The following is a 23,629-nucleotide window of genomic DNA, read 5'->3' on the forward strand; positions in this document are numbered from 1 at the left end:
AGTTATAACTGAACCACAGAACATAACCTCCTGAATAATGTCAAAACAGGACATTTGCCTTGTTATGAAGTCAACATATGATATATACCTACTATATCTCGCAAACAAAGTACGTAAACCTTCTGTTTGAAGTCAACACAGGATATACCTCCTATATAAAGTCAACAAAATAAATAAACCTTCTGTATGAAGTCAACACAGGATATACCTCCTATATAACGTCAACAAAGTACATAAACCTTCTGTGTGAAGTCAACACAGGATATATACCACCTACATAACGTCAATGAAGGATATATTCCTTCTGAATGAAGTCAACACAGGACATATACCTTCGATATAAAGTCAGTACAGGATATATATACGTCCTATATAAATCTGCACAGAGGCATTTACCTTCTGAATGAAGCTGTCTTAAATCATGCTATCTTTTTGTGATAGACCGGTTGGTATTCTTAACAAAAGCTACGGATAAATAAGAAGGCGTCTGCTTTACCTCACCTTTGTTTCGGACTCGTTCTTGTCACGAAATAAATGCTTATCGGTATAAGGTATGAGCTATGTTCATGTACAAGTCATATACATACTAGATATAGGATGTGTACATGTTCAAATAGAAATAAAATTATATGTACAAGTCATATAAGATATAAGATGCGTTCATGTACAAATTAAAATAAAGTGCATGTACAAGTCATATGCATACTCTATTAGATATAAGATATGACGGCTGTTATCGGCCATCGTACGTCTGTCGCCATTTCGACTAACAGCAGGAATCAATTTGAAAGTGCAGAGACCTAACAATACTGGAGATAAACATGTACTGTCATGTTTATACACATATACAATGACATTTTTATACACAATCATAAACATGCACTGTCAGGTGTATACACTGCAGTTATGTTATGACATTTTGTACACGCACTCGTTCAAATATACACTGTCATATTTATGCAATTATATAGTATGACATTTCATATGCATACGTGTACATGTATTATGAACTGCCGTGTTAATAGGTACAATCGATAATAATATCGTTTTCTGTCTATACTCGTACAAATATACACTGTCATATTTATATGATTGTATAATCCGTCAATTTGTATACATACAATATGTAACTATACAGGTATTGCCATGTACTTATGTGATTACAATGTATGTTCTTATGTAATTACAATGTACTCGCCTTTACTAGGTTTACCTTTTATACTTATGTAATGATATACATGAGATGAATTTATCCTAGTCTATACCTATACTATATGCATGTCACACTGTATATGTTGTTGTATGTTTATATACTTATTTAACACAGGATCAGTACTCGGACAGTTACACCATTGTTGTATGTTTATATACTTATTTATCACGGGATCAGTACTCAGACAGTAACATCATTGTTGTATGTTTATATACTTATTTAACACAGGATCAGTACTCGGACAGTAACACCATTGTTGTATGTTTATATACTTATTTATCACGGGATCAGTACTCAGACAGTAACATCATTGTTGTATGTTTATATACTTATTTATCACGGGATCAGTACTCGGACAGTAACATTATTGTTGTATGTTTATATACGTATTTATCACGGGATCAGAACTCAGGCAGAAATATCATTGTTGTATGTTATATACGTATTTAACTCCGGATCAGTACTCGGACAGTATCATTATTGTTGTATGTTTATATAGTTATTTATCACGGGATCAGTACACAGACAGTAACATCATTGTTTTATGTTATATACTTATTTAACTCCGGATCAGTACTCGGACAGGAACATCATTGTTGTATGTTATATACGTATTTAACTCCGGATCAGTACTCGGACAGTTACACCATTGTTGTATGTTATATACTTATTTAACACGGGATCAGTACTCGGACAGTAACATCATTGTTTAACACCAGCATTCCTTGATCTGTATAACACGATCACTCTAATTTATGTATCTGTGCCCAACACTAATTAGGAGATGGTTTTACATAAGCTCTAAGCTTGTTACCAAATCATTTTGCATAGTTTTGATATATTTTACTACTTTATTCTTCATAAATACTGTTGAAACTAAACTAACAATACTTACATAATGCTATTTTGTATACTTGTGTGTACAATAATATAACCTGATGTTTTGTATACTAGTACATAGACATACATGGGATACATGGTGTGTACATTCTTACGTTAACATAGTTTATAATTATGGTGTATGTTATACTCGAAACACAAGTGTCATAACACACATACCTATTATCCCCTGTCCCTTTAGGGGGCGCTGTCTTGCTCCTTCCGGACCCCATCTTGGTGTCTTTTGTACGTCACATGTGAGGTTTCAGAAACCAGTCCGTCATGGCGACATTCTGTATGGGATCCACCCTTAATATCACTAACTCATACGTAACCGCAGTATATATCGATACACGACAGATTGATCACCACAGTTCTTTAAATAGCACGCCTTTGTGCGTACAGCAGAATTGTCTTTTGTTGTATCGACAAAGAATACACCGGTGCATGTTGACAGATAGGTATCTTGCCCATTCCCAACTTAAACACATTTTTTTTACGAAAAATGACGCGTTAAGCTTTATAGAAATGTTTTTTTTGTTATGCTTGCGTTATCCAGTTCGTGTAATTTACCAGTAACGGATCTTTAAGTAAACACCTGGGTCAGAAATAAACAATAAAATATCTATCTAATTAAAATAATCTGCATTTCTTAAAAGAAATTTGAAGTTACGTATTGTATTTGCAAATAGTCGTACGACTCAGATATACGGTGGTACATTATGGAATGCATTTCGAAGTACCCTTCTCATACACAACTTTACACCGATGGTTCCAAAGAAGGTGAAAAAGTGGCCGCAGCCTGCTGTTCTGCTAATTCTTGCACTTTAGTTCGACTACCAGACGGCGCCTCCATCTTTTCTGCCGAAGCATGCGCCATTGGTTTGGCGGTCGATCATATTTATGAACACCATATTAAAAAGGCAATCATTTGTTCAGACTCTCTATCTATCTTTCAAAGTTTACAGTTACGAGATCCTAAAAGCACACTCGCACAAAACCTTGGCTTCGCGTATCTCGCATCTTAAAGAAAATCTAAATTTACTTTACTATGGATTCCTAGCCATGTCAGAACTAAAGGCAACGAATTTATTGACAGAGTAGCAAAAATACGTTAAATCTTCAACAAACAAATATCAAACTACCATATACTGATTTTTAAGCAATTATTCGCACAGCCTTTCAAAATGAATGGCAGCAACGCTGGTCTTTCAAGCCCAGCAACAGACTTTTTTTTAAGTAGAACCGAAACTTAAAACATGTGTCCCAAGTCAGAAAGTTCGTAGAGAGGAAGTTGTCCTCGCTCGGCTCCGTACTGGGCACACTTATCCTACTCATTTGTACCTTTTAAAACGAAAAGATCCACCTACATGCCACGCATGTGACACTCCATTTACAACGGAACAATTTTTAAATCGAATGTTCCGATTTTAAACACATTCGTTATAATTACTTTCGAGTCCCGGATATGAAAACTCTTTTTATATAGTTCCGTGGACTTGAAGGCATTTTTTAACTATTTTAAATAGATCGGTGTATTCTTTATACTCTTGATGTCTTTTAACCCACATTACAACATTTTTAAATATTAACTTTTATTTGATTTTATCTTCGCTACTAAAATGTTTGCTTAAAAATAAATAAATAAATCACCATGGCCCTAAATGACCACAGTTGTCGATTTGCCGTTCAACTCAAATAAACAAACAAAGAAGTATATTTAGGACATGCAAAATATTTGTTTCTACATTTATTACTTAGATTGCTCGACATATTGTTTTGAACGCGCGAAATATTATCTCAATCGCTCGACATAACTTTTCGAGAGCTCGACATCTGTTCTCGAACGTTCGACTTATTATCTCGAGCACTTGACTTATTATTGTGAGCGCTTGACATATTTTTCGAGTGCTATACCCAGACTTTATATGGTGGTACATTGAGGATAAGCACAATATTGTTTTCCCCATTAACTATCTCGAGCACTCGACATAACTTCTCTTGCGCTCGACTTATTATCTCGAGCACTCGACATATCATCTCGAGCACTCGACATATCATCTCAATCGTTCTACATATCATCTCGATCGTTCTACATAGCCTCTCGAGCGCTAGACATATTAATTGATCGCTCAACATATCTTCTCAATCGTTTTACATAACTTCTCGAGCGCTCGACATCACTTCTCGCAAAACAACTTATCTACATTGTGCATAGCAAGTTAGAAATGTACGTATGAATAACAGTACCTAAAACACGTACATTATACATGTTCTCCCGTCCAAGATACATTAAACCATACATATTAATATTCAATAATCCATATGGGGTAATATAATTGTTATATGTAATACATTTGGGTGTTTTTATAAAATAACTGAAATTAAGTCTGATGTCTTGATAAAATATAATTGAGTCTTTGCCTAAAATGTTGATGTCATAGTACAATGACGTCACAATAGGACATCTTTTAACAACACTGAACTCTTGGCCTGACAGAATATCAGTGTTTCCACTGTCACAGCGAATGTGTTATGTTATCCTCTTCTCTCACAACCCCTTAACGTTCTTTAGATGAATAAAATGATGTGTTTAATGTATGATATGACAATCCAATTAAAATGGGATTATGTTACATATATCACATCAGGCACCACCAGTAAAGTTCATTCCGCCGGGGACTTTATCTAAATTATAACAACCTCTCAGAAATATGACATGTCTACAGAACCCAGCGATAGTTTCGGGATATAACTCGATCATCAGTCAAAACAAAAGGAGAAATACATACAAAAAATATTGCCGTTTTCAATTGATGCTCGACACCAACCAGCTACACTACTGTCAAACCATAAAGGTTTTACCCTTCCTTCCTGTTAGAAATATCCATTATTCGTAATTAAAACATCATGGAAAAACTTTGTTAAAAACAACTTTGACTGCACTAAATGTATCAGTATTTCAAAGTTATTTTTTATTTCAATAATAACGTAATAATAGGCTTTATCTATTGTCATTAAACATCCCGTCAGGATACATATTATTCTAATAAATAATTACATAGGGGAACATCATTACATAGGCTTTCACTTCGCATTGTAGTATACATTTAGACCATGTTCACTTATGTATGACGGCGGCAACCAAGCAACACTAATCTCTCTCCCATGACGTTGTATTCTCACTCCCTCGGTGTCCTATTCTCACTCCCTCGTTGTCCTTTTCTCCCTCCCTCGGTGTCATATTCTCCCTCTCTCGGTGTCGTATTCTCACTCCCTCGGTGTCGTTTTCTCACTCCCTCGGTGTCTTGTTCTCACTCCCTTGGTGTCGTATTCTCACTCCCTCGGCGTCGTATTCTCCCTCCCTCGGTGTATTATTCTCCCTCTCCCGGTGTCGTATTCTCCCTCCCTCGGTGTCTTATTTTCCCTCCCTCAGGGTCGTTTTCTCACTCCCTCGGTTTAGATTTCTCCCTCTCTCGGTGTCGTATCCTCACTCCCTCGGTGTCGTTTTCTCACTCCCTCGGTGTCGTATTCTCACTACCTCGTTGTCTTATTCTCCCTCCCTCTGTGTCGTATTTTCCCTCCCTCGTTGTCTTATTCTCCCTCTCTCGGTGACGTATTCTCCCTCTCTCGGTGACGTATTCTCACTCCCTCGGTGTTTTATTCTCCCTCCCTCGGTGTCGCATTCTCACTCCCTCGGTGTTTTATTAACCCTCCCACGGTGTCGCATTCTCACTCCCTCGATGTCGTATTCTACCTCGTTCGGTGTCTTATTCTCACTCCTACGGTGTCGTATTATCACTCCCTCGGTGTCCTACTCTCACTCCCTCGGCGTCTTATTATCACTCCCACGGTGTCTTATTCTCACTCCCACGGTGTCTTATTCTCACTCCCTCGGTGTCGTATTCTAACTCCCTCGGTGTCGTATTATCACTCCCTCGGTGTCGTATTCTAACTCCCTCGGTGTCGTATTATCACTCCATCGGTGTCGTATTATCACTCCATCGGTGTCGTATTCTGATCTTCTGGTATCGTTGCGCATGGATGCTTTCTATGGATACAATTGGTTAGATTGACTTAACGTAACAGACTTATTTTAACGTTTCACAAATTCAGAGAACATGACCAAGCTTCATTTTGATGGAGTGAACACGAGGTGAAAAGAGAATATAATACATATACAATTACGACTGTTTCATCATTTTGTAGACTTACCAAAACAATCGAAAACGGCTCTTATTTTTTCCAGTTATTGTACGATTGTTTCTTGCAGTTCGAGTGAAACAAAGTACCAGTACTAGTAAGCATCGACTCCCTATTGTATACCCAACTTCGCGGTCAGGATATGGCTGTTAAATGTGACCTTTGACATTTAAAACTTAAAACTAAATAAAATCCAATTAGATGTTAAACTCGATGTTAGCTAAAACCTAACACTGATTTCATTCTGTTGAAAAACTTTCAACACTATACAACCAGCTAAGATTTATAATTCAAGAATAATGAATTCTTAATTAATCAAAAGAATGTAAACCAGCATCCCGATAAACGTGAATAGAATCTTTCTGGTTGGGGCAGGTCTGCCACAAGTACAAACTTACTGAGACTATTTAAAGTCAGGAAGTTGGATCATTCTATCAAAATCATATCCAAAATTCCACCTATGCTTTATATATAAGAATGTAATATGAATATCTTCGCACTGTTCTATATTTCCCATTTTGGATCATTTTAGTCACTGTTGGTTAGTATTCATCCTATCTGAGTTTTTGTGTTTAATATTTGGCATCGAATACATCTTAACATGCCCTCCTTTCTAGAGTCGAAAAGGGGCATTGTGTCAAAAATCAAATTGACCATCTATATCTTGGATATCAAAAATATGAACCTGTTCAGTTTTGACGATCAAAATTATTCAATCTTTTGATCTCCTCTTTAAATGTAGCCAAACCTGTTCTTAACTAATGGAGTGCAATGCTTTGATTGTCGCTTCCACTTTGTAGATTATTTACAAGCTTTGATATAGATAAAAAAAATATCTTGATATGTTCATGTGATAAACAGACAATTCTATTTGTTTTAACTTCATCTATTCTATAGCAATAACAAATAATATGTTCTGCTGACCTCTCTTGTTGACTCTGAGGGCAGCACGCAGGAGACTTAATGGAGAACACCAGGTGATAGAGTAGATTAACAAATACCTGTTTTGGAATCAAACCCTACCCATGCAACTTGTAACAAGGCACATGGGGACGCAATGACAAAACGAATACTATTTAAACTTTTCAACTACGTGAGGATGTAAAATAATTTGAAATCAATCACAAATTTACTTTTCAGTAATCCCTCTAACACCACAACAAATTAAATTTACGATTGTCTTATGGTTTCATTTGTTGACATCTCCCAACATCTGGTTCCTCTCTTACACTCCTTAAATATAAATGTACGAAAATCATTTAAATTATTTAAATACACACTGGTTGATACATTGATTTATATTTTACAGCTAATATAGTCAATTAAAATCCTTTTACTTATCGACATTATGTTTTAGACGAGTTTCTGCATTTCGACATTGTCCTTCTACGTATTTCGACAATTTATGATTCATCACGAAATGTCGACATTTAATTGATGATGTGTCTAGTAATTTGTAGCAAAGTTTACTTAAATTATGTCGATTAAGTGGCACTTATAACAAGGAGACGTCCATTAACGTTTCTGAACAAGTCCTCTGCTATCACGATTACAATACAATACTGTTATGAAGCGATTCTTACGCAAAGTATAGCACTCGAAAAATATGTCAAGAGCTCAAGGTAACAAGTCGAGCCCTCGGGAAAATATGTCGAGTGCTCGAGATAACAAATGTAGAAAATAATATTGTCCGTGTCCTAAATGTACCACCGAAAAAAATCGAAAGTATGAATAAATATGTATTTTATTTTACAAATTACTTATTTTCTACTTCGTTGCTTATTCAGTTCATCGTATTGAACATTATAAAGTTGTACAGCGAAAATGAACTTTTTACAAATACAATTAAAAAAAGGTGAAATTTTTGCATTTCATGAAGTGCAGGAAGAACATTTTCAAAATGGCAGCCAAAAGGGTCATTTGTTTACGTTCTTATAGAAATAGTTCAACCAAAAGCAGGCATCTAGTTTTTGATATATATTTTAGCTGCATGTTTGCTATTACAATAGGTCCAGAGGGGTTGAGGTGGGGATCTTAACCATTTTGAAGTTATGACCCAGGGGTTAAGTCTCCAAGGGTGGGGCAGATCACAAGGCCATCCTGGATGCATATGTGCATTCATTTCTTTATACTCAGCAATTGTATATATGGTTATTGGGTTGGGATCTCAACTGTTTCCAAGCTGCGACTAAGAAACTAGGTACCTAGGGGTTCGGTCAGACCCCAGGGTCTATTCTAATATCATGACTGCATTCGTCTCTTTATGCCCAGCGATTGTATATATAGTTTTGAGGAGGGGATCTCAACCGTTTCAAAGTTATGACCCAAGGACTATGCCTCCAAGGGTGAGGCCAGACCCTAGAGCCATCCTGGAAGCATATCTGCATTCATTTCTTAATACTCAGCAATTGTATATATGGTTATTGGGTGGGGATCTCATCTGTTTCCAAGGTGTGGCTAAGAAACTAGGTCCCTAAGGGTTCGGTCAGACTCAAGGGTCTATTCTAATATCATGACTACATTCTTCTCTTTATACGGTGGGGATCTCAACCATTTCCAAGTAATAAACCTTTTTTTGGCTCCACCCTTTAGCCTTGGTGGCCAGCAACAAAATGTGTACAATTTTGAATCCCTACCTCCCATGTATGCTTCCGACCAAATATGTTCGATGTCCATGGCACAGTTCTACAGAAGTCGTTTATAGCACTATAGTCAAATTGCCCCCTTTTGGCCCCGCCCCTCAGCTCCCTTGGCGGTCAGCTCCACCATTTTTACAATTTTGATTCCCTGTCACCGAGGGATGCTTCCAGTCAATTATGGTTGATATCCTTCTCTTTGTTCCAGAGAAGAAGTCGCTTAAAGCAATATAACCAAATTGCCCCCGTTTGGCCCCGCCACTCAGCCCCCTGGGGTGTCAACCCCGCCATTTGTACAATTTTGAATCCCCACCACCTAGGGATGCTTCAAGTAAAATTTAGTTAAATTCCAATCAGCGGTTAAGAAGACGAAGTTGTTCATAGAAATTGTTGACTTACAGATGACAGACGGACGACGGACGCCACGGCGTAAGCTCACCTTGGTCCTTCGGACCAGGTGAGCTAATAATTGATCAAAACTTTAAATACAAGCAAATATCTGTAACATGAGATCAAAGCGAGACTTGAACGTGATTGAAATCTCAGAAAAGAACAAACTTAAATAGAAAAACCGAGGCTAATTGTTTTAAAAAATATGTGTACCATACTCTTACTGCAATCGCAGACTATGTCACTAACTTTAGCCAAATTCTTACAATCCTTATCAGGGATCGTCTGTTTTGGAGCGTAGCAATTTCCTGAAAATGGCCCATTGGCATTGGTTCTGTCAAATAATTCTATTTTAACAATCTGATCGCCATTTTTTCAATAACATGTTATTATTGTGACGGTAACTTGTATTTACAAATGCCCTACTTCACAAAATACTCTTTCTCTCTCTCTCTCAAAAATATACTCTTATAAAACAAAATAAACAAGCAATAACTAAAATAATATACTTTTATTTCTCTCAGAGACAAAGTTAAACAAATATACGTTTTGTTCCGACATAAAAAAAGTTTTATAATTCAACGAGGGTTGATTAAAACAAGCATCATAGAAAAAAGGTTTATATATGGAATCGAACCCTGACCGTCGCCACCCGATCAATCGGTTTTCAAGTTTATAACTTATTTCGGGACATCACTTCCTAAGTGCTAATATCAGAACCAATGATAGTTCAAGATATTTTGATGAACGCTCCAAACTTTTTAATGTAAAAATCGCCTTAAAAAGACAAACCATGTACACATGCCCATACATCTAGTTGTGTACTATACTGATAAATACCAGTATATCTATTGCAAAGTGGATTAATCGTATTTCCCGCATTTAACATATTATGAATATGAACAACATTAACCAACATCGTTATGAAGTGTAAGAGTATATTGAATAAACGAAAGTATTTGCCATATAATTGACTTTCATACGTTCTTTCATACGTTATACTTATATCATTCATCGACGAACAGACAAATTCACACATCATTTCTCATCATCAGCAAACCTTTATACTTAATGGCATACAAGCTTGAGTGCATAAATTGGTTTAAACGTGAATTTGCATTGTGACGCCATGATTCACCGATATTTCTTCTTGGTTGGAAACTGAAATCATGTATGAAATGTTACCTCCGGTACATATTAATATGATGAAAGAACTAGTAGATACTCGGTTAACAACGTCTCTTTATAAAATTTGCAAATTAACTAATTCTACTAAGCTACGTATTATAGCCAACTGTCACAATAAGGCAACATCTAGGTATATTATATTAACACATATTTCAAAATAATTACGTTGAGGCACTATTTTGAAACATACCATGTTCAGTTAGACTGATCACGTACAGTCGACCATCTGCAATGTTCATGATAGATGTTTTTTCCATAAAAATGATCATTGTAATTAACTAACACATATGCCGTTAATAGACTTGAACGTTTGAAGAGGCAAGTACGGTTTGTTTACACACAAAAAGAGTTTAAAGACACTGGTTGTTTGCAAAGACAAAGGTTTACAAACACACATAATAACAACACTCAAACTGCTTTAGAAGTGAGTGTGATATGTGATAAGTTACTGAGATAATGTTTAAATATTAACACATTCCAGACGTAAGGGATACCTAGAAAATGTTAGTTGTGTGACTGCATCGGAAAAGGGGGAAGGATGGCGTTTTAGATTGTTGCCACCGAAAGATCTATTGAGGCATTTTTTGATTTCTGGTAGTAACCCATTCTGATTGCTTCATAAAGCAAATATAGTTTTATCATACTGTTTAACATCATACATTTTACAGTTACGGCAGCGAACAGGCAATACAAGCTACGTTTTAATGAATGAAGGCATATGTGGTCAAAAGTTGTGATCATTAGTTCTCGACATGTTATGCACAAAGAATACCAGATCTGGCCACGTTAAGTCATCATGCTGCACTGAGAACGTTTTTTTTTAATAACTAAAGGCAAAAGTAGGAGCAATAACGCTGTAGAAAACGAACACGGGGTACATTTGAGACATTGATGACCAGCATCATGATTCCTCCCTCACCGTTATACTGCTCTATGTGGATACTACCTGTAAAGGTCAACATATTGATATATATATCAACACGATTTCATTGAGACAATTACGACAAGAAGAGCACCATTTCTTCAGTCACATGATTATCTCGGTAACATTAATTTGTCTCTTGTTGGGCCGCTATCTTAATCATCTTCGTCACTCTCCTCTTCATCAGTATCCAGATCATTTTCATCTATGAGGTCATCGTCATCAACCACGAGGGCCAGGTTTGGATTGGAGGCTAGAAATAAACGAATAATATATTAACATTATTATCTCAGAAAAAGAAGGTTAGCTCAATAACATAAAAATACTAGATAACAACCGATACAAATCTGATGTCAGATTGATGTAATTTATACCAGTTAGTCTACAATATATTCGAATGGCGTTTCAAGAACCAAAACATGTTTTCGTCCATACAATGAATTTGAGGGGTAATTCATAATTTATTGGTTTTAATCGTATTTCACAATTGTTAGCATAAATGCAATTACGTATTAGATAAGCTAATGGACGGGAAACAGGTACAAAGACATAGATGTACATGTATTTTAAAGCTGTCTTTTTCATAATTGCTCGATTGCCATATTCATATCAGCATATAGTGATTCCAAGGGAAACATTACAAAACTCATTAATTGAGATTAAACAATATAAATATAAACCAATACGTCATTTAAATGTTTCTATGTAATAAAATTAACGACGATATGTCATTTTTGTTTTACAAATACCAATTAGCTGGTTGTTTATGCCTGGTTTCCAACGATTTTACATGCGTTTAAGTTAGTTTTACCTGTTCCCTTATACAGCATCGGACATGACGACAGATTGGTAGAGTTATATAACCCTTCTACTCTCCAGTGAATAAGGCGGGCAGTTGGACTTTTGGTGGAAGTAATGAATTGTTTGCCATCCGAACACACCCTGGTCGATACAACCTTGGAACAAATATCGGTCAGTGGACATTTATTTTAAAGTTACAATTAAACATTTAAACAATAACCCTAAACCAAAGAAACATATCCTTGTAATTTTTATGCAAATAAAGTTTCAAAGTATAACGTCAACAAACGAAATATGGTTTGTTCGATGAAACCGTTACGGCTATTTGTGCAGTTGAAAATAAGTCTTTATTCACTTCAAATATAATCTTCAATACACATCAAAATTCATAATTCATCCAGAATTTCTTTCTGTTGTTAAACACAATATTTGTTAAGCCATGACCTAACCTACCGTTTGATCTAATCGGTAGCTCGCTATACATTCCAGTTTAGATATATCCCAAACTCTAATGGCATTTTCCTCTTCATATGTTGCATATGAGAAGAAGTAAGGGCCATCCTCTTTCATAAACACTTGTACAGCACTTTGATGTCCTTCCAAACGTTTAAGCAGTTCTCCTATTAACACAGTTATGCATATAGAATTGAGCATACATTATGACACAGATGGGGCTTCTCAGAAAGTGCAACAGTGACGTCATAAAATGCTACATCATTAAAATACAATAGCGAAGAAGGAAGTCAGTGTCGAAGCAGAGGGAAACAAGATGAACTAAAGTGACCCCAACACAAAAGGAAACAACTGCGTGAACTCTAAAGATAACCGGGAAGAAAGTTTAGATATATTCGCCATAATGAACATAACAAGCAAAATACAACATTAATAGGAATTAAAATCTTCTAAGACACAAAAGTCATACGGAGCCAAATGGTAAATGTCTGTACTAAGAATGACTAATAAAGACGTATTAACGAGCCATTTTTTTAAACCAGAAAACTAACGCATTTTAACGAGATACTTAATGCGGTAAAAGGGGATATATTTTGATGAAATTGACACTCAATAGCTTCCATTGAAATCAAAGAAAAAGATAAATGGGAGAGAAACTGGGGAAGCAAACGATACTAATAAAAGTAGACTACTTTTCACGAACATAAGTTCTTAAAATATGTTTAAAGCAATTTAAGCCGGAGGTAAGCTGTTGCCATAATGCACCATCGTGACATTTCCTAACTGTACCTGTGTTTCTATCCCAAACTCTGAGAATGAAATCATCGTGTACAGTGAGTAGTCTGTTGGCATCCAGTACGTGTATCTCATCAACCGACACGTCCACACCCTTCCTGTTGACGATCTCAAAGTAGTGGTTCTGGTACTCGATGTCCTCACACGAAGCAATACGTCTGTCTAGTAGATAATAAAATACACTAATAGTATCTCTGATGAAGCGCTCATTTGGTTTATCGTGCACTTGTCTAATCGTCAAACAATTGAAACCTTCTCAGTTTGAATAAACAATATAAAACAATGTCAACCAAAAAAGGATAACATCCAAAATTATTACCAAAGGAAATGGCAATGGATCAAAACGGAGAGGATGTTATGATTTACCAGTTTACTTCGAAAACTATTTTAAACATATTCGCATGGCATAGTTGTAGTTCGCGTTCTCTGGACTTGATGCGAAAATCATATGCCACATGTAGAACAGTGTACGATAACCCATGTGCAGAGGTAGACTCTTCACCGGATATCATAAAACTAGTAAAACCTAACAAATCGAACACCTTCCCATAGGAAAAGTATTGCATCTCACTACACGTATTAGTTTTGCATTTGTGACTTTATTACATTGTTTTGGTATTTGTTCGAGGTTACAGTATTCACAACACATTATGGATCTTATTCAATTCGGTATTTCTTCTGTTTAATAATACGACGTTTGAACAGTATAGCTTTGACATCCGAGGCAAGCGATCAGAACGCCGAGAGTAGTGAAAAATGTAGCTTGTGCACAGTATCACTATATGAATATTATTTCATGATATTCAACAACCTGAGTGAATTTAAATTCATTTCGAATGTCTGCAAGAAAACCTACTTTCTTTGGTACTCCAAATGGCGAACGATGTTAATTGGTATTTTTCTTTGGTGGACCCTGGACTTTCAATGTGGGACTTGACACCAAATACCAATGTCTGTCCATCTTCAGACAGAGCCGTTTTCTGTATTGGTATATCGCTAAAATTATACTCGTTGGGCGAAATTGATTTAATACATTGTAAAGTTGATAGATCATACACGAGCCAGGGACCCACAGATATACGCCCAGCCAACACAGTCCAGTCTTTGTTCACCTGAAAACACAATAGACTTTCGTTAACACCTTTCTTTTTCCCAGTGTTATATTCGGATGTAAAAAGAGTTCGCGAGGTATTGAATTTGCTTTCAAGGTTGGTAGATGTATGTACGAATAGCTATACATTTTTTCCATGTTAACTCTTATGTATAGATCTACAGTAGAGTCTTTTACATGCATTAAACACGCCATGTATGAGTCAATTTCTGTTCCGTATATAGCTCCTGCTAGTCGTCTGTCTGTATGGCTAATGATTTAACCACTGACTAACCCTTAACCCAGTAGCGCAGGTTTTTTTTAAAACTCTGTAATCGGCTGAAGTTGTTTGGAAAAAAAATCTGATTCAATAATGACCAATTAATTCCTTTACTAAAAGAGTATAATTTTTCCAATGTTTATGTCAGTATGCATGCGTCAAATATTCTTACACTCGTAATATTTTCATGTAGGTTCAATATTACTAGAAAAAAAATCTCATACATAAAACAATTCCTCGAATGGACTTTTCTTGTCTTTTTTGACGTTGGACGGCCTTTTGATAATTGCTTTCGTCTTTCCGGTTGTGGCGTTGTATATCTTAAACTGCTGTCTTCCTCTAGTGTGAGTAAGGATTTCTGAAAACAATGATATATATATATTTTATCTTTTTTTAAATGAAACGAAAATTGCTAGATCGATCCGTTTGATTTTAACGACATAAAAAACCAGGTACAATATGAAATAATTCTTGGTGAAAGACATTCCTGCTATCAGATACTAAAGTGTGTAGATATTTAAAACAGATTAATAGAAACAGTACTGTTACTATAAATGAAGCATTCCTGGTAATATATTCACTACAAATATGTACATTTATTATTTTGCTCGGTATAAACAGATTATTACATGCTGAAAGGGAAGGTGAGCCTGAACTATTTGATAACTATATACTTATGTAATATCTATGGTATTAAGACAATACTTGTCGTCTTATCTCAATTATCTATATTGACAAACAAGATTTCGTTATTTTAAAGTGTTTGATAACAATGCATTAATAACAGTAAAAAACAACAACACAGATTTGCTTTTGAGTTTTGTAACTACGTCATCATATAGTACCTAGTGACGCCACTATTTGTAACTATTATGCATAATACATATAAACAAATAGTTGTGCTACTGTGATACACGTATTTGGTGTTGGACAATTTCAGTCCTTACCTGATCCGTCAGATTTGACCTGAATATCTACAGTATATGCGGAAACATCGCCTTCGAACACTTTGTCCACAGTCATGGTGTCCAGATTGATGGTCTTAATTTTCCTGGAACCCGTGACCACTGCTATCTGCTTGTCGTTAACGATCTTAATCACACCAGGAGGAACATTCTGAAGCATAAGCGACGGGAAAAGTTAATGATTGTTATGACCTCTCTAAAATGATTTTCTGATTTTACTCAATATAAATCATAATGATATTTCACACCAGGAGGTGCATTCTGAAGCATAAGTGACGGACGAAAGTATGTGATTTGTATGACCTCCTAAAATGATTTTCTGATCTCACCCCCGGAATAATGCTTTAGCGTCATGATATTACACCAGGAAATGCATTCTGAAGCATATGGTGACGGCAAAAATCAAATCAATTTTGTGACCTCTCTAAAATGATTTCAGTTTCACCCTGAAGAGAATGCTAGGCGCAACGGTATTTCATTAAAATTTAAGTAATAATGTCTTTAAAAAAACTTTGTCGCTTTGTCCAACTGATACATCTAAATGTGTAACCACCAACAGACTGTCTTTTTTGTACTTTTTTTTTTTAGTTTGTACGCGGTTTATCTATCTAGTACTTGTCGAAGGTTACTATCCAAACGTTTTTGCAGTTGTTATTTTCGCAAATTGTTACAGATTTTGGAAGATTTAATCTTGATAAAAGTGTGATATAATAATCAGGCAGTTTAATGTACCTTTTTAAAAATCAATGATTTCTGACAAAACACTAAAATTCTGTGTATATCTTCTAAGTCATTAGAACATAGTCACGTCTGTGCACAAGATTAATGTAAAGCGTAACCAACGTAATGCCTGTGTGAGTGGGCCTGCTCTTACTATTCCAACACCCTCATAACAACAGAACATATCCTTCAACGATAAAGTGTTTTGTGCAGAGTAAGACATACCGGTGTGCCCTCACGGACAACTTTCTTTGTCTGGATGTCGTAAACCTGTAGACAGACACTCTCAGTGTCCGTCCGGTCCGTCTGTGCCATAACAACAGCATAACGGGGGTTGTTCATGGGGATAAAATGCCTAGAAAATATGTAAGAGAAATTCATTATTTTATTTTAAGCTGACGTAAACAATTTAAAAATGCCCTATATACTTGCCTAACACCCTAACGGGACATGCTATTCAATCTTCATATAAGGTTATTACATGTCAACATTTCTATAAGATTCTATAACTAATTATAATAACACTCAAAATACATATTATAACAACGTCAACGTCAACATGGTATTACAAACTGATCTGAACTAAAACATGCATATGGGCTTTTTGCAAATATTTTCTATCTTGATTAGTAAGTTTTATTAATAGTTAATGCTTTTAATCAATCGATAAATGATATACGTAATATATATAACAAACAAAGCTATGTTATTTTACAATAAACACGCTTACAAAAATAGAGTAAATTATTTCAGAAAAACGTACTTTCGTTTTTAAACGCGATAAAAACGGTTGGACCATTTTGTGAATTCGTTATTAAATATGGACGGGCCTAGTGATTAAATGTTGTTTTTGGCTAGTATAGATCTTTGCAAAGTCTTTCCAGGTCTGTATTTGTATTTAAGTCCGTTAAGTTTAACTTGTGAAGTGTTACATTTCAAACCGAACTATCCCGCTGTCTCCGATCTCGTAGTTTACAATGCGGAAATGAAAGTGCGCAAGTCTAAAACAAATCACTGTAATGGAGCGTACGCATAGTTGATTCTGTAAATGAAAACACACAAACAAACTATATCGTACATGTGACACATTGATTCATTGAAGCCAAATATGACACCTGACACCTCCTCAACTCGATGTAATCAACAGTAATTATAGTATTGTTCTTAAATCTCTCGATCGACTTTCAAAGCCATACTGGCTCCTCTAAAAACATGAACCCGTAAAGCTGTTCTATGTTGTGATTTTAACTGTGGAACTCTTCTATGCATGACCACGCTTTGTGACCAATTTTCCGGTTTGCACTGTCGTCTGTTTGGGTGTACTCCCAGTAAGTACAGATTACTGTTGATCAACATCGATGCAGTTTGTTTTTTATTATGAATAACATGGTTTTGACAGTCCATAAACTTTACAGTCCTAAGCTTTATCGTAAATTCTTTTTTACCGATTTCATGCTAGTCTACTTACGAAGGTGTACATAAATACGGAATGGCGAAATGTCGCACTTTTGCGTTTTATTTGTATCAAATAATTAACAAGTGACAAAATGAAATTGGAACACTATGAAGTAGACGATGTTTTGATGTTGGATTAACGCTATTGAAACCAATATTTTACTTCGAGGTATCCGAGTTTTTCAACTTTTCAGGGTTAGAATTATCAGAGTTTTATTTACTAAGATTAAGAAGAGATTTGGCCGGGACCGGATATATACTTCGAGATAAACGGGGTGTTTGAGTGAAAAGAGTTCGAGATAACGAGGTTCGACTGTATATCTGTGTTTCATTCGAATGTCATTGTCGAATTATACCGAATTTCTACAGGTGGGTCGATCATAATGAAGGATGCAAGGCATATCGGTCTGAACCAAATTCTATACCCTTGAGTAGAATTTCTCTGTCTAACATATATTCATATGGTAGACTCTTTCAATCAAGCAACATGCTTGTAAACTTATATATGTTATATGTTTATGAAGTACAATTTAGGGTTACATGTCCATCGTCATACCGTATCACGTGGCCGAGGACCACACTTTGGTTTTTTGTCTCTTTTTCCTTTCGCTCCAGATCCCAAACTCGAACTGTGGTGTCGTCTGTTGCCGTAACCATGGTTTTCCACCCCCAGGAAATGACGTCACGTAATGGTACTGGATGAGGAAGTATACCTGACCGCTGCTCCTTCTTGAGGTTCCAAACAACGACCTCGCTCTCGCTAGGAAAGTACAGAAAATTACCGGTGGCCGTGATCCTGTAGTTCTGGGCAAAGTCCATTCGGAAACCTTAATTTTCACAAGAAAAAATCACATCCTGTGGAAGTGTTTGTAAACGGGAATAACACATAATAAATATAGTTCAAAACCATAGCTAAGTGTCATTCAACTAATTCTGAAACAATGTACACATACTGTATTTACAAATCAGAAGCAACTGTCACGTAAACTAAAACTTTACGCAAAAGTCGCATTAGATCTCAAACAATATTTGTCATATCTACATAAAGTCTATTAAAGCAATATATAAAACTATATTTACACTTTAACAACATATGTAAGGTTGTTTATATACACCAGGCGTAACAAAACAATACACAAAGACTAATAAAAATGAATAAGTAAATGTAAAGCGTTTTACCTTTTATTGTTTTAAGCCTGTTCAATGATTTTATATCGTAAATATGCAGGTCGTTGTCCCGGACATTAGACAGAATGAATCGTGTCTCGTCCGGCATAATCACAATGGCGTCTATGGTGAGGTCTGGTTGACCGGAAACCCGTTCGGAACTGAATACCTGTACCCAGTTACTGAGAGTTCGTTTGGGGTAGTTGTACACGGTGAAGTAGTGCTGGTCTGTGTCCGTCAGGACCACGTAGTTCTCAGAGGCTAAGGAATAATGGAGTGACAAGCAGATGTGTTTATTTACAATTTTATGACATTTTTATTGAATCAGCAGTTCAATTAATTCATAAGAAAATCAACGTTTACATATACATACATTCATAAATATCAAAAAGTAACTTTAAAGCATGTTCGATATGAGAGGATATACATAAGCGCTGCTTTGGAGTATTTGGTAAATCAGAAGTACATACGCCTTTTACAATTACCCAAAAGACGAAAATTAAAAAAGATTTCTTTTATTTAGTTTTAGTTTTATCGCATCAGTGTTAGACCCGAAAGGTACCTCTACAAAAAGTTGTATGTAAAATATCAGCATGTAAGCACAACAGTTATAAATTGATATATTTATAATTGGCAATTAAATAAAGCCTCTGTATAAGCGACACAAGACAATTTCTGCAACCGAAAAACACCAGGTTTAAGTCCAAAAAGGTGAAAATCTACACACAGGCCGGGGTATAGCATTAATAGTTTTTTGTTTATCAAACAAGAGATCTGACAAGGTTAATACTATCAAATCATTCTTACCCGCAATTGCACTTGGCATGCCCAAAGAAAATGCCAGCTGAGATTGCGAAACTTCCACCGTAGAAACGCATTCCCCGTTTTCCACATTGTAAACATCAACCGTATCATCACAGAAAGTGGCTAGCAGTGTATTGTTCTTCCCTCCTACCGCTGACTGACCGCCGATATTGTCTATGGAGAAAGCGACCTCACCAGACTCCTGTATTGCAATGTAGTCGTCATCGTAGTCTACTAGGATATACTTGTCATTACACACATAACGGACTTGGGACGGATTTAACTTAATGCCATCATAAGACTTGAGAAGTTTGCCTTCAGTCAAATCCCACGTTTTCACGGAATCTTCATCGTCATCAGAACCTAAAAGAAATATACAAATGATTACATTAGTCATGTCAAACATGATATATAATTGTCGTACATTGCCCGATTAATTATACCACACTAGCATTTCTGTTGAAAAGTACTCGAGAGCTCGAGCTGACTCCGTTTTGGCAATTGCTTACAGGGGCACAGTTCCGTCGATTACAGTCGGATAAAAGTGGTTATCGAACGCGTCCAAGCATTTATGGTAATTGACCTTCCTATGAAGTTTAAAATTAATCCTTTGAAACTTGATCGAGATATAGAGTGGACACCGTTTCACCAATTGAATAAAGGGGCGTTACTCCGTAAATTACGATTGGATAATAGTTTTCGTACTCGTCCGAGCTTTTGAGGTATTCAACCTTTCTATAAAGTTGTTTAAAGTTACTCCGTTGAAAATTACTTGAGAAACCCGTCCGCCCACTCACTTTATGGCATAATCCATTCCGTTTTTCGACGGACGAGTAAAAAGGGATGTTTAGCCCCAATGAAAAAGGAGAGAAATTCAACAATCTCCATAAATAACCAGTAGATATTGCCAGTTTAAGATGATGAAACAACTTACATGAAACTGCAACTTTTCCGTCCTGTCTGATAGCCACTGAAAGAACAGGACCCTGATGTCCGGTCAAACAATAGATCAGCTGACCACCCGGTTTCATAAGGACTTCCTGGTCAGGAGCGAAGAACGGCACATTACATTGTTTACACTGGCCTAGGAGGTCTATGGTGAGCTGAAGTAAACAACGAGTAAAACGTAATGATGATAGCAATAAGGTTAAGAACATTTACTATATTCCTAAAAGTATAAAAGTAGACAGTATGTTTAAGGAATAGCTTGTTATTTTGGTCAGGTTATGAGGTGATAACTTCAGTTGATCACGTGTAAGTAGAATAGATTGCGAAGTAAGGCCATCTATGATATTGTTCTCGACAGGAAACCTGTCACATTCTATGATCGGGTTATGAGATGTTAACCCTAGTCTTCGCAAACAATGGTGTTATTGAGTGAATGTCAGTTTAGTCTATAAATATGATAGATTATCGACATAAAATGTACTCTTTGTGATAACGTTTTTAAACTAATTAATATGGCTTACATCTTTATATACAATACAATTACTATACCAGTACATACCTGCTCTCCTGCCAACCGGTCCATGAGTTGTGGAGCCAATTGTAAGGGGTCGTATAGCAGTGCACCCTGGGACATCTCAAACGCCGCTCCTACAGTCTCAAGGTCACGGTCTTTTGGATATAGTTTCCGGGCAAACGCGAAATCATCAAGGATATGTCTGATTTGATATAGAAAATATGGATATTATAGTTTTTGTATACAAGGTCCAAGCGAGAAGACATTGTTGGCCTCCATTGAAAAGGAAACGAAATCCTATTCTGGAAAGGCAATTATTTATATATCACTTCAGTCAGAACACATTGATCTTACTGAGACGGTTGGGCGAGCTATGCACATAATACTTTGATCAAGGTACAGTCTTGACACTTACCGTACTGAAGAAGCCACAACTTTAGCCTGTAAGAATTCGAAATTCAGCAGACATTCGTTTTTGAGGTCCACAACGTTGACCTGTGCCCTATGATAGGGGGCGTTATTCAATCTCCGCAAGTTATAAGTGTCTCCGTGTCTGAGGGGTTGACTTGAAACATGCCGGTCACCCTCACCAGACTTTTTCTTCTTGTCTACATATGGCTTTTTCTTTCCTTTAAAAAGAGATAAAATATAAGAACCGTACAATAGTTAATATAATATTTGATACAATAGTTAGTTTCCCAATCATGATGAATGAGATAAAATCAAATATATGTTGCAGTTCTAGCTAGAACTGTAAGTCAAAGGCTAACTAATACCCCCGCTTCTATATAAACTAGAACTGTATGCTCACGCCTAACTAAGGGACAGCATTGCTTAGCCATCCATAGTCTCACACCAGCAAAGATTTCATTCTTGATAACATACCTGTATACCAAATCTTGTTAGTTCAGATGAACCAGTTTTGCTGAAATCATCCTAGACGTTAAGGAAGAGTTTTCTGGACAAAGATTTTTAGCAAATGGCCAAAACTCCTTAAAAATAGTAGAAATGAAAAATATATACCCCGATCCATTAGGGGGTAATTATCATACCTGTAAACCTTCATTGAAATCTGCTAAGTAGTTTAGGAGGCAAATAAAAAATAATTTCCAATAGAGGGCCATAACACATTTTAAAAGGGTTGGGATGAAAAAATAAAACTTGGATGCACAACGTCAGGGGGCAGTTACCATTTCTGTCATCTTTCTTTGAAATCGGACCAGTAGATTAGCAGAAGTAGTCAGGATAAGGATTTTTCAACAAAGGGCCATAACACCGTAAAAAGGGTCAAAATGAAAAATAATACCTTCATGCATAACATCAGGTAGTAGTTATCATATCTGGAAATTTTCGTTGAAATCGGTCCATAATTTGAGAAGGAGTTGTCCGGACAAAATGTTTCAGGATCCTTTTCAACAAAAGACCATAGGGTGACAATGAAAAATAAAACCTGGATGCACAACATCAGGCGGTAATAATCATATATGGAAACTTTGGTTGAAATTTGTCCATGACTTTAGAAGGAGTTGACCGGACAAACGTTTTCTACGGACGGACGGACGGACGGACGGACGGACAACTTACTTCGTTGCAGGGGGTTTCAAAAGACTTTACAATTGGAATAACATAGGCAGAGCTAAGAAGTAACTCACCATCTGCCCATTTCCCACAGAAGAAGTCTGCCAGTCCTTTGTTAATGTTGACGGACACATTGGATTTACAGTACCTGGCTCGAGCGGCTTCTATAAATTGGCGGTGGTACCAATACAGCACACGAATTCCATCAGATCCTCTCTCCACTACAGAATCAATGAAACAAATTGCGTAGTTTATTGGTGATGGTAACAGTAAAATAACTGGATTCGATCGAATCCTCTCTCAACTACAGAATCAACGAAAAGAGAAAAAATATAAAGGATAATTTACAAGTAAAATACAAAGACTTCATCAGAACTTTTCTCACCTACAAAATCAAAAAAGCAAAATATAGTTAGCGGACAACTCCTGCATTTAGGTGATTTATTAAATCCTTCTCTGATATTTACCCTTACAGAGTAAATCAAAATAGAATGGAAAAAGGCCGAAAAGTTATGGAAACTATCCTTCTAACGATAATAAATTATATATTATTCTTTGTTACAGCTTCATAATATGTTTCTGTAAATATATTGCCATTTAAACATACATTTGTCAGCTTGAGTGTCTA

At 36.2% G+C, this 23,629-nt stretch overlaps 2 protein-coding genes across 2 annotated transcripts in view; both read right to left on the reverse strand.

Annotated features, from left to right (window-relative positions):
- Positions 1-2,434, reverse strand: part of LOC110458552 (NACHT domain- and WD repeat-containing protein 1-like) — a 34,991-nt gene extending 32,557 nt beyond the window's left edge. The window contains exon 1 of the mRNA XM_021510303.1: positions 2,273-2,434. Coding sequence (XP_021365978.1) covers positions 2,273-2,325 — 53 coding nt within the window. The 5' untranslated portion in view covers positions 2,326-2,434. The remainder of the gene's footprint in view (positions 1-2,272) is intronic.
- A 7,383-nt stretch (positions 2,435-9,817) lies between these two features.
- LOC110458550 (NACHT domain- and WD repeat-containing protein 1-like) overlaps positions 9,818-23,629 on the reverse strand; it is a 29,586-nt gene continuing 15,774 nt past the window's right edge. Inside the window, exons 14-28 of the mRNA XM_021510302.1 lie at positions 23,076-23,222; positions 21,839-22,052; positions 21,469-21,625; positions 20,896-21,064; positions 19,965-20,324; positions 19,170-19,418; positions 18,547-18,817; positions 16,761-16,890; positions 15,798-15,966; positions 15,075-15,208; positions 14,337-14,592; positions 13,475-13,642; positions 12,686-12,852; positions 12,243-12,387; positions 9,818-11,684 (exon numbers count right to left, since the gene is read on the reverse strand). Of these exons, the coding sequence (XP_021365977.1) occupies positions 11,587-11,684; positions 12,243-12,387; positions 12,686-12,852; positions 13,475-13,642; positions 14,337-14,592; positions 15,075-15,208; positions 15,798-15,966; positions 16,761-16,890; positions 18,547-18,817; positions 19,170-19,418; positions 19,965-20,324; positions 20,896-21,064; positions 21,469-21,625; positions 21,839-22,052; positions 23,076-23,222 (2,834 nt within the window). The 3' untranslated portion in view covers positions 9,818-11,586. The remainder of the gene's footprint in view (positions 11,685-12,242; positions 12,388-12,685; positions 12,853-13,474; positions 13,643-14,336; positions 14,593-15,074; positions 15,209-15,797; positions 15,967-16,760; positions 16,891-18,546; positions 18,818-19,169; positions 19,419-19,964; positions 20,325-20,895; positions 21,065-21,468; positions 21,626-21,838; positions 22,053-23,075; positions 23,223-23,629) is intronic.

The sequence above is a fragment of the Mizuhopecten yessoensis genome, unplaced genomic scaffold, assembly GCF_002113885.1.
Source record: "Mizuhopecten yessoensis strain PY_sf001 unplaced genomic scaffold, ASM211388v2 scaffold9651, whole genome shotgun sequence".
NCBI classification, from domain to species: domain Eukaryota; kingdom Metazoa; phylum Mollusca; class Bivalvia; order Pectinida; family Pectinidae; genus Mizuhopecten; species Mizuhopecten yessoensis.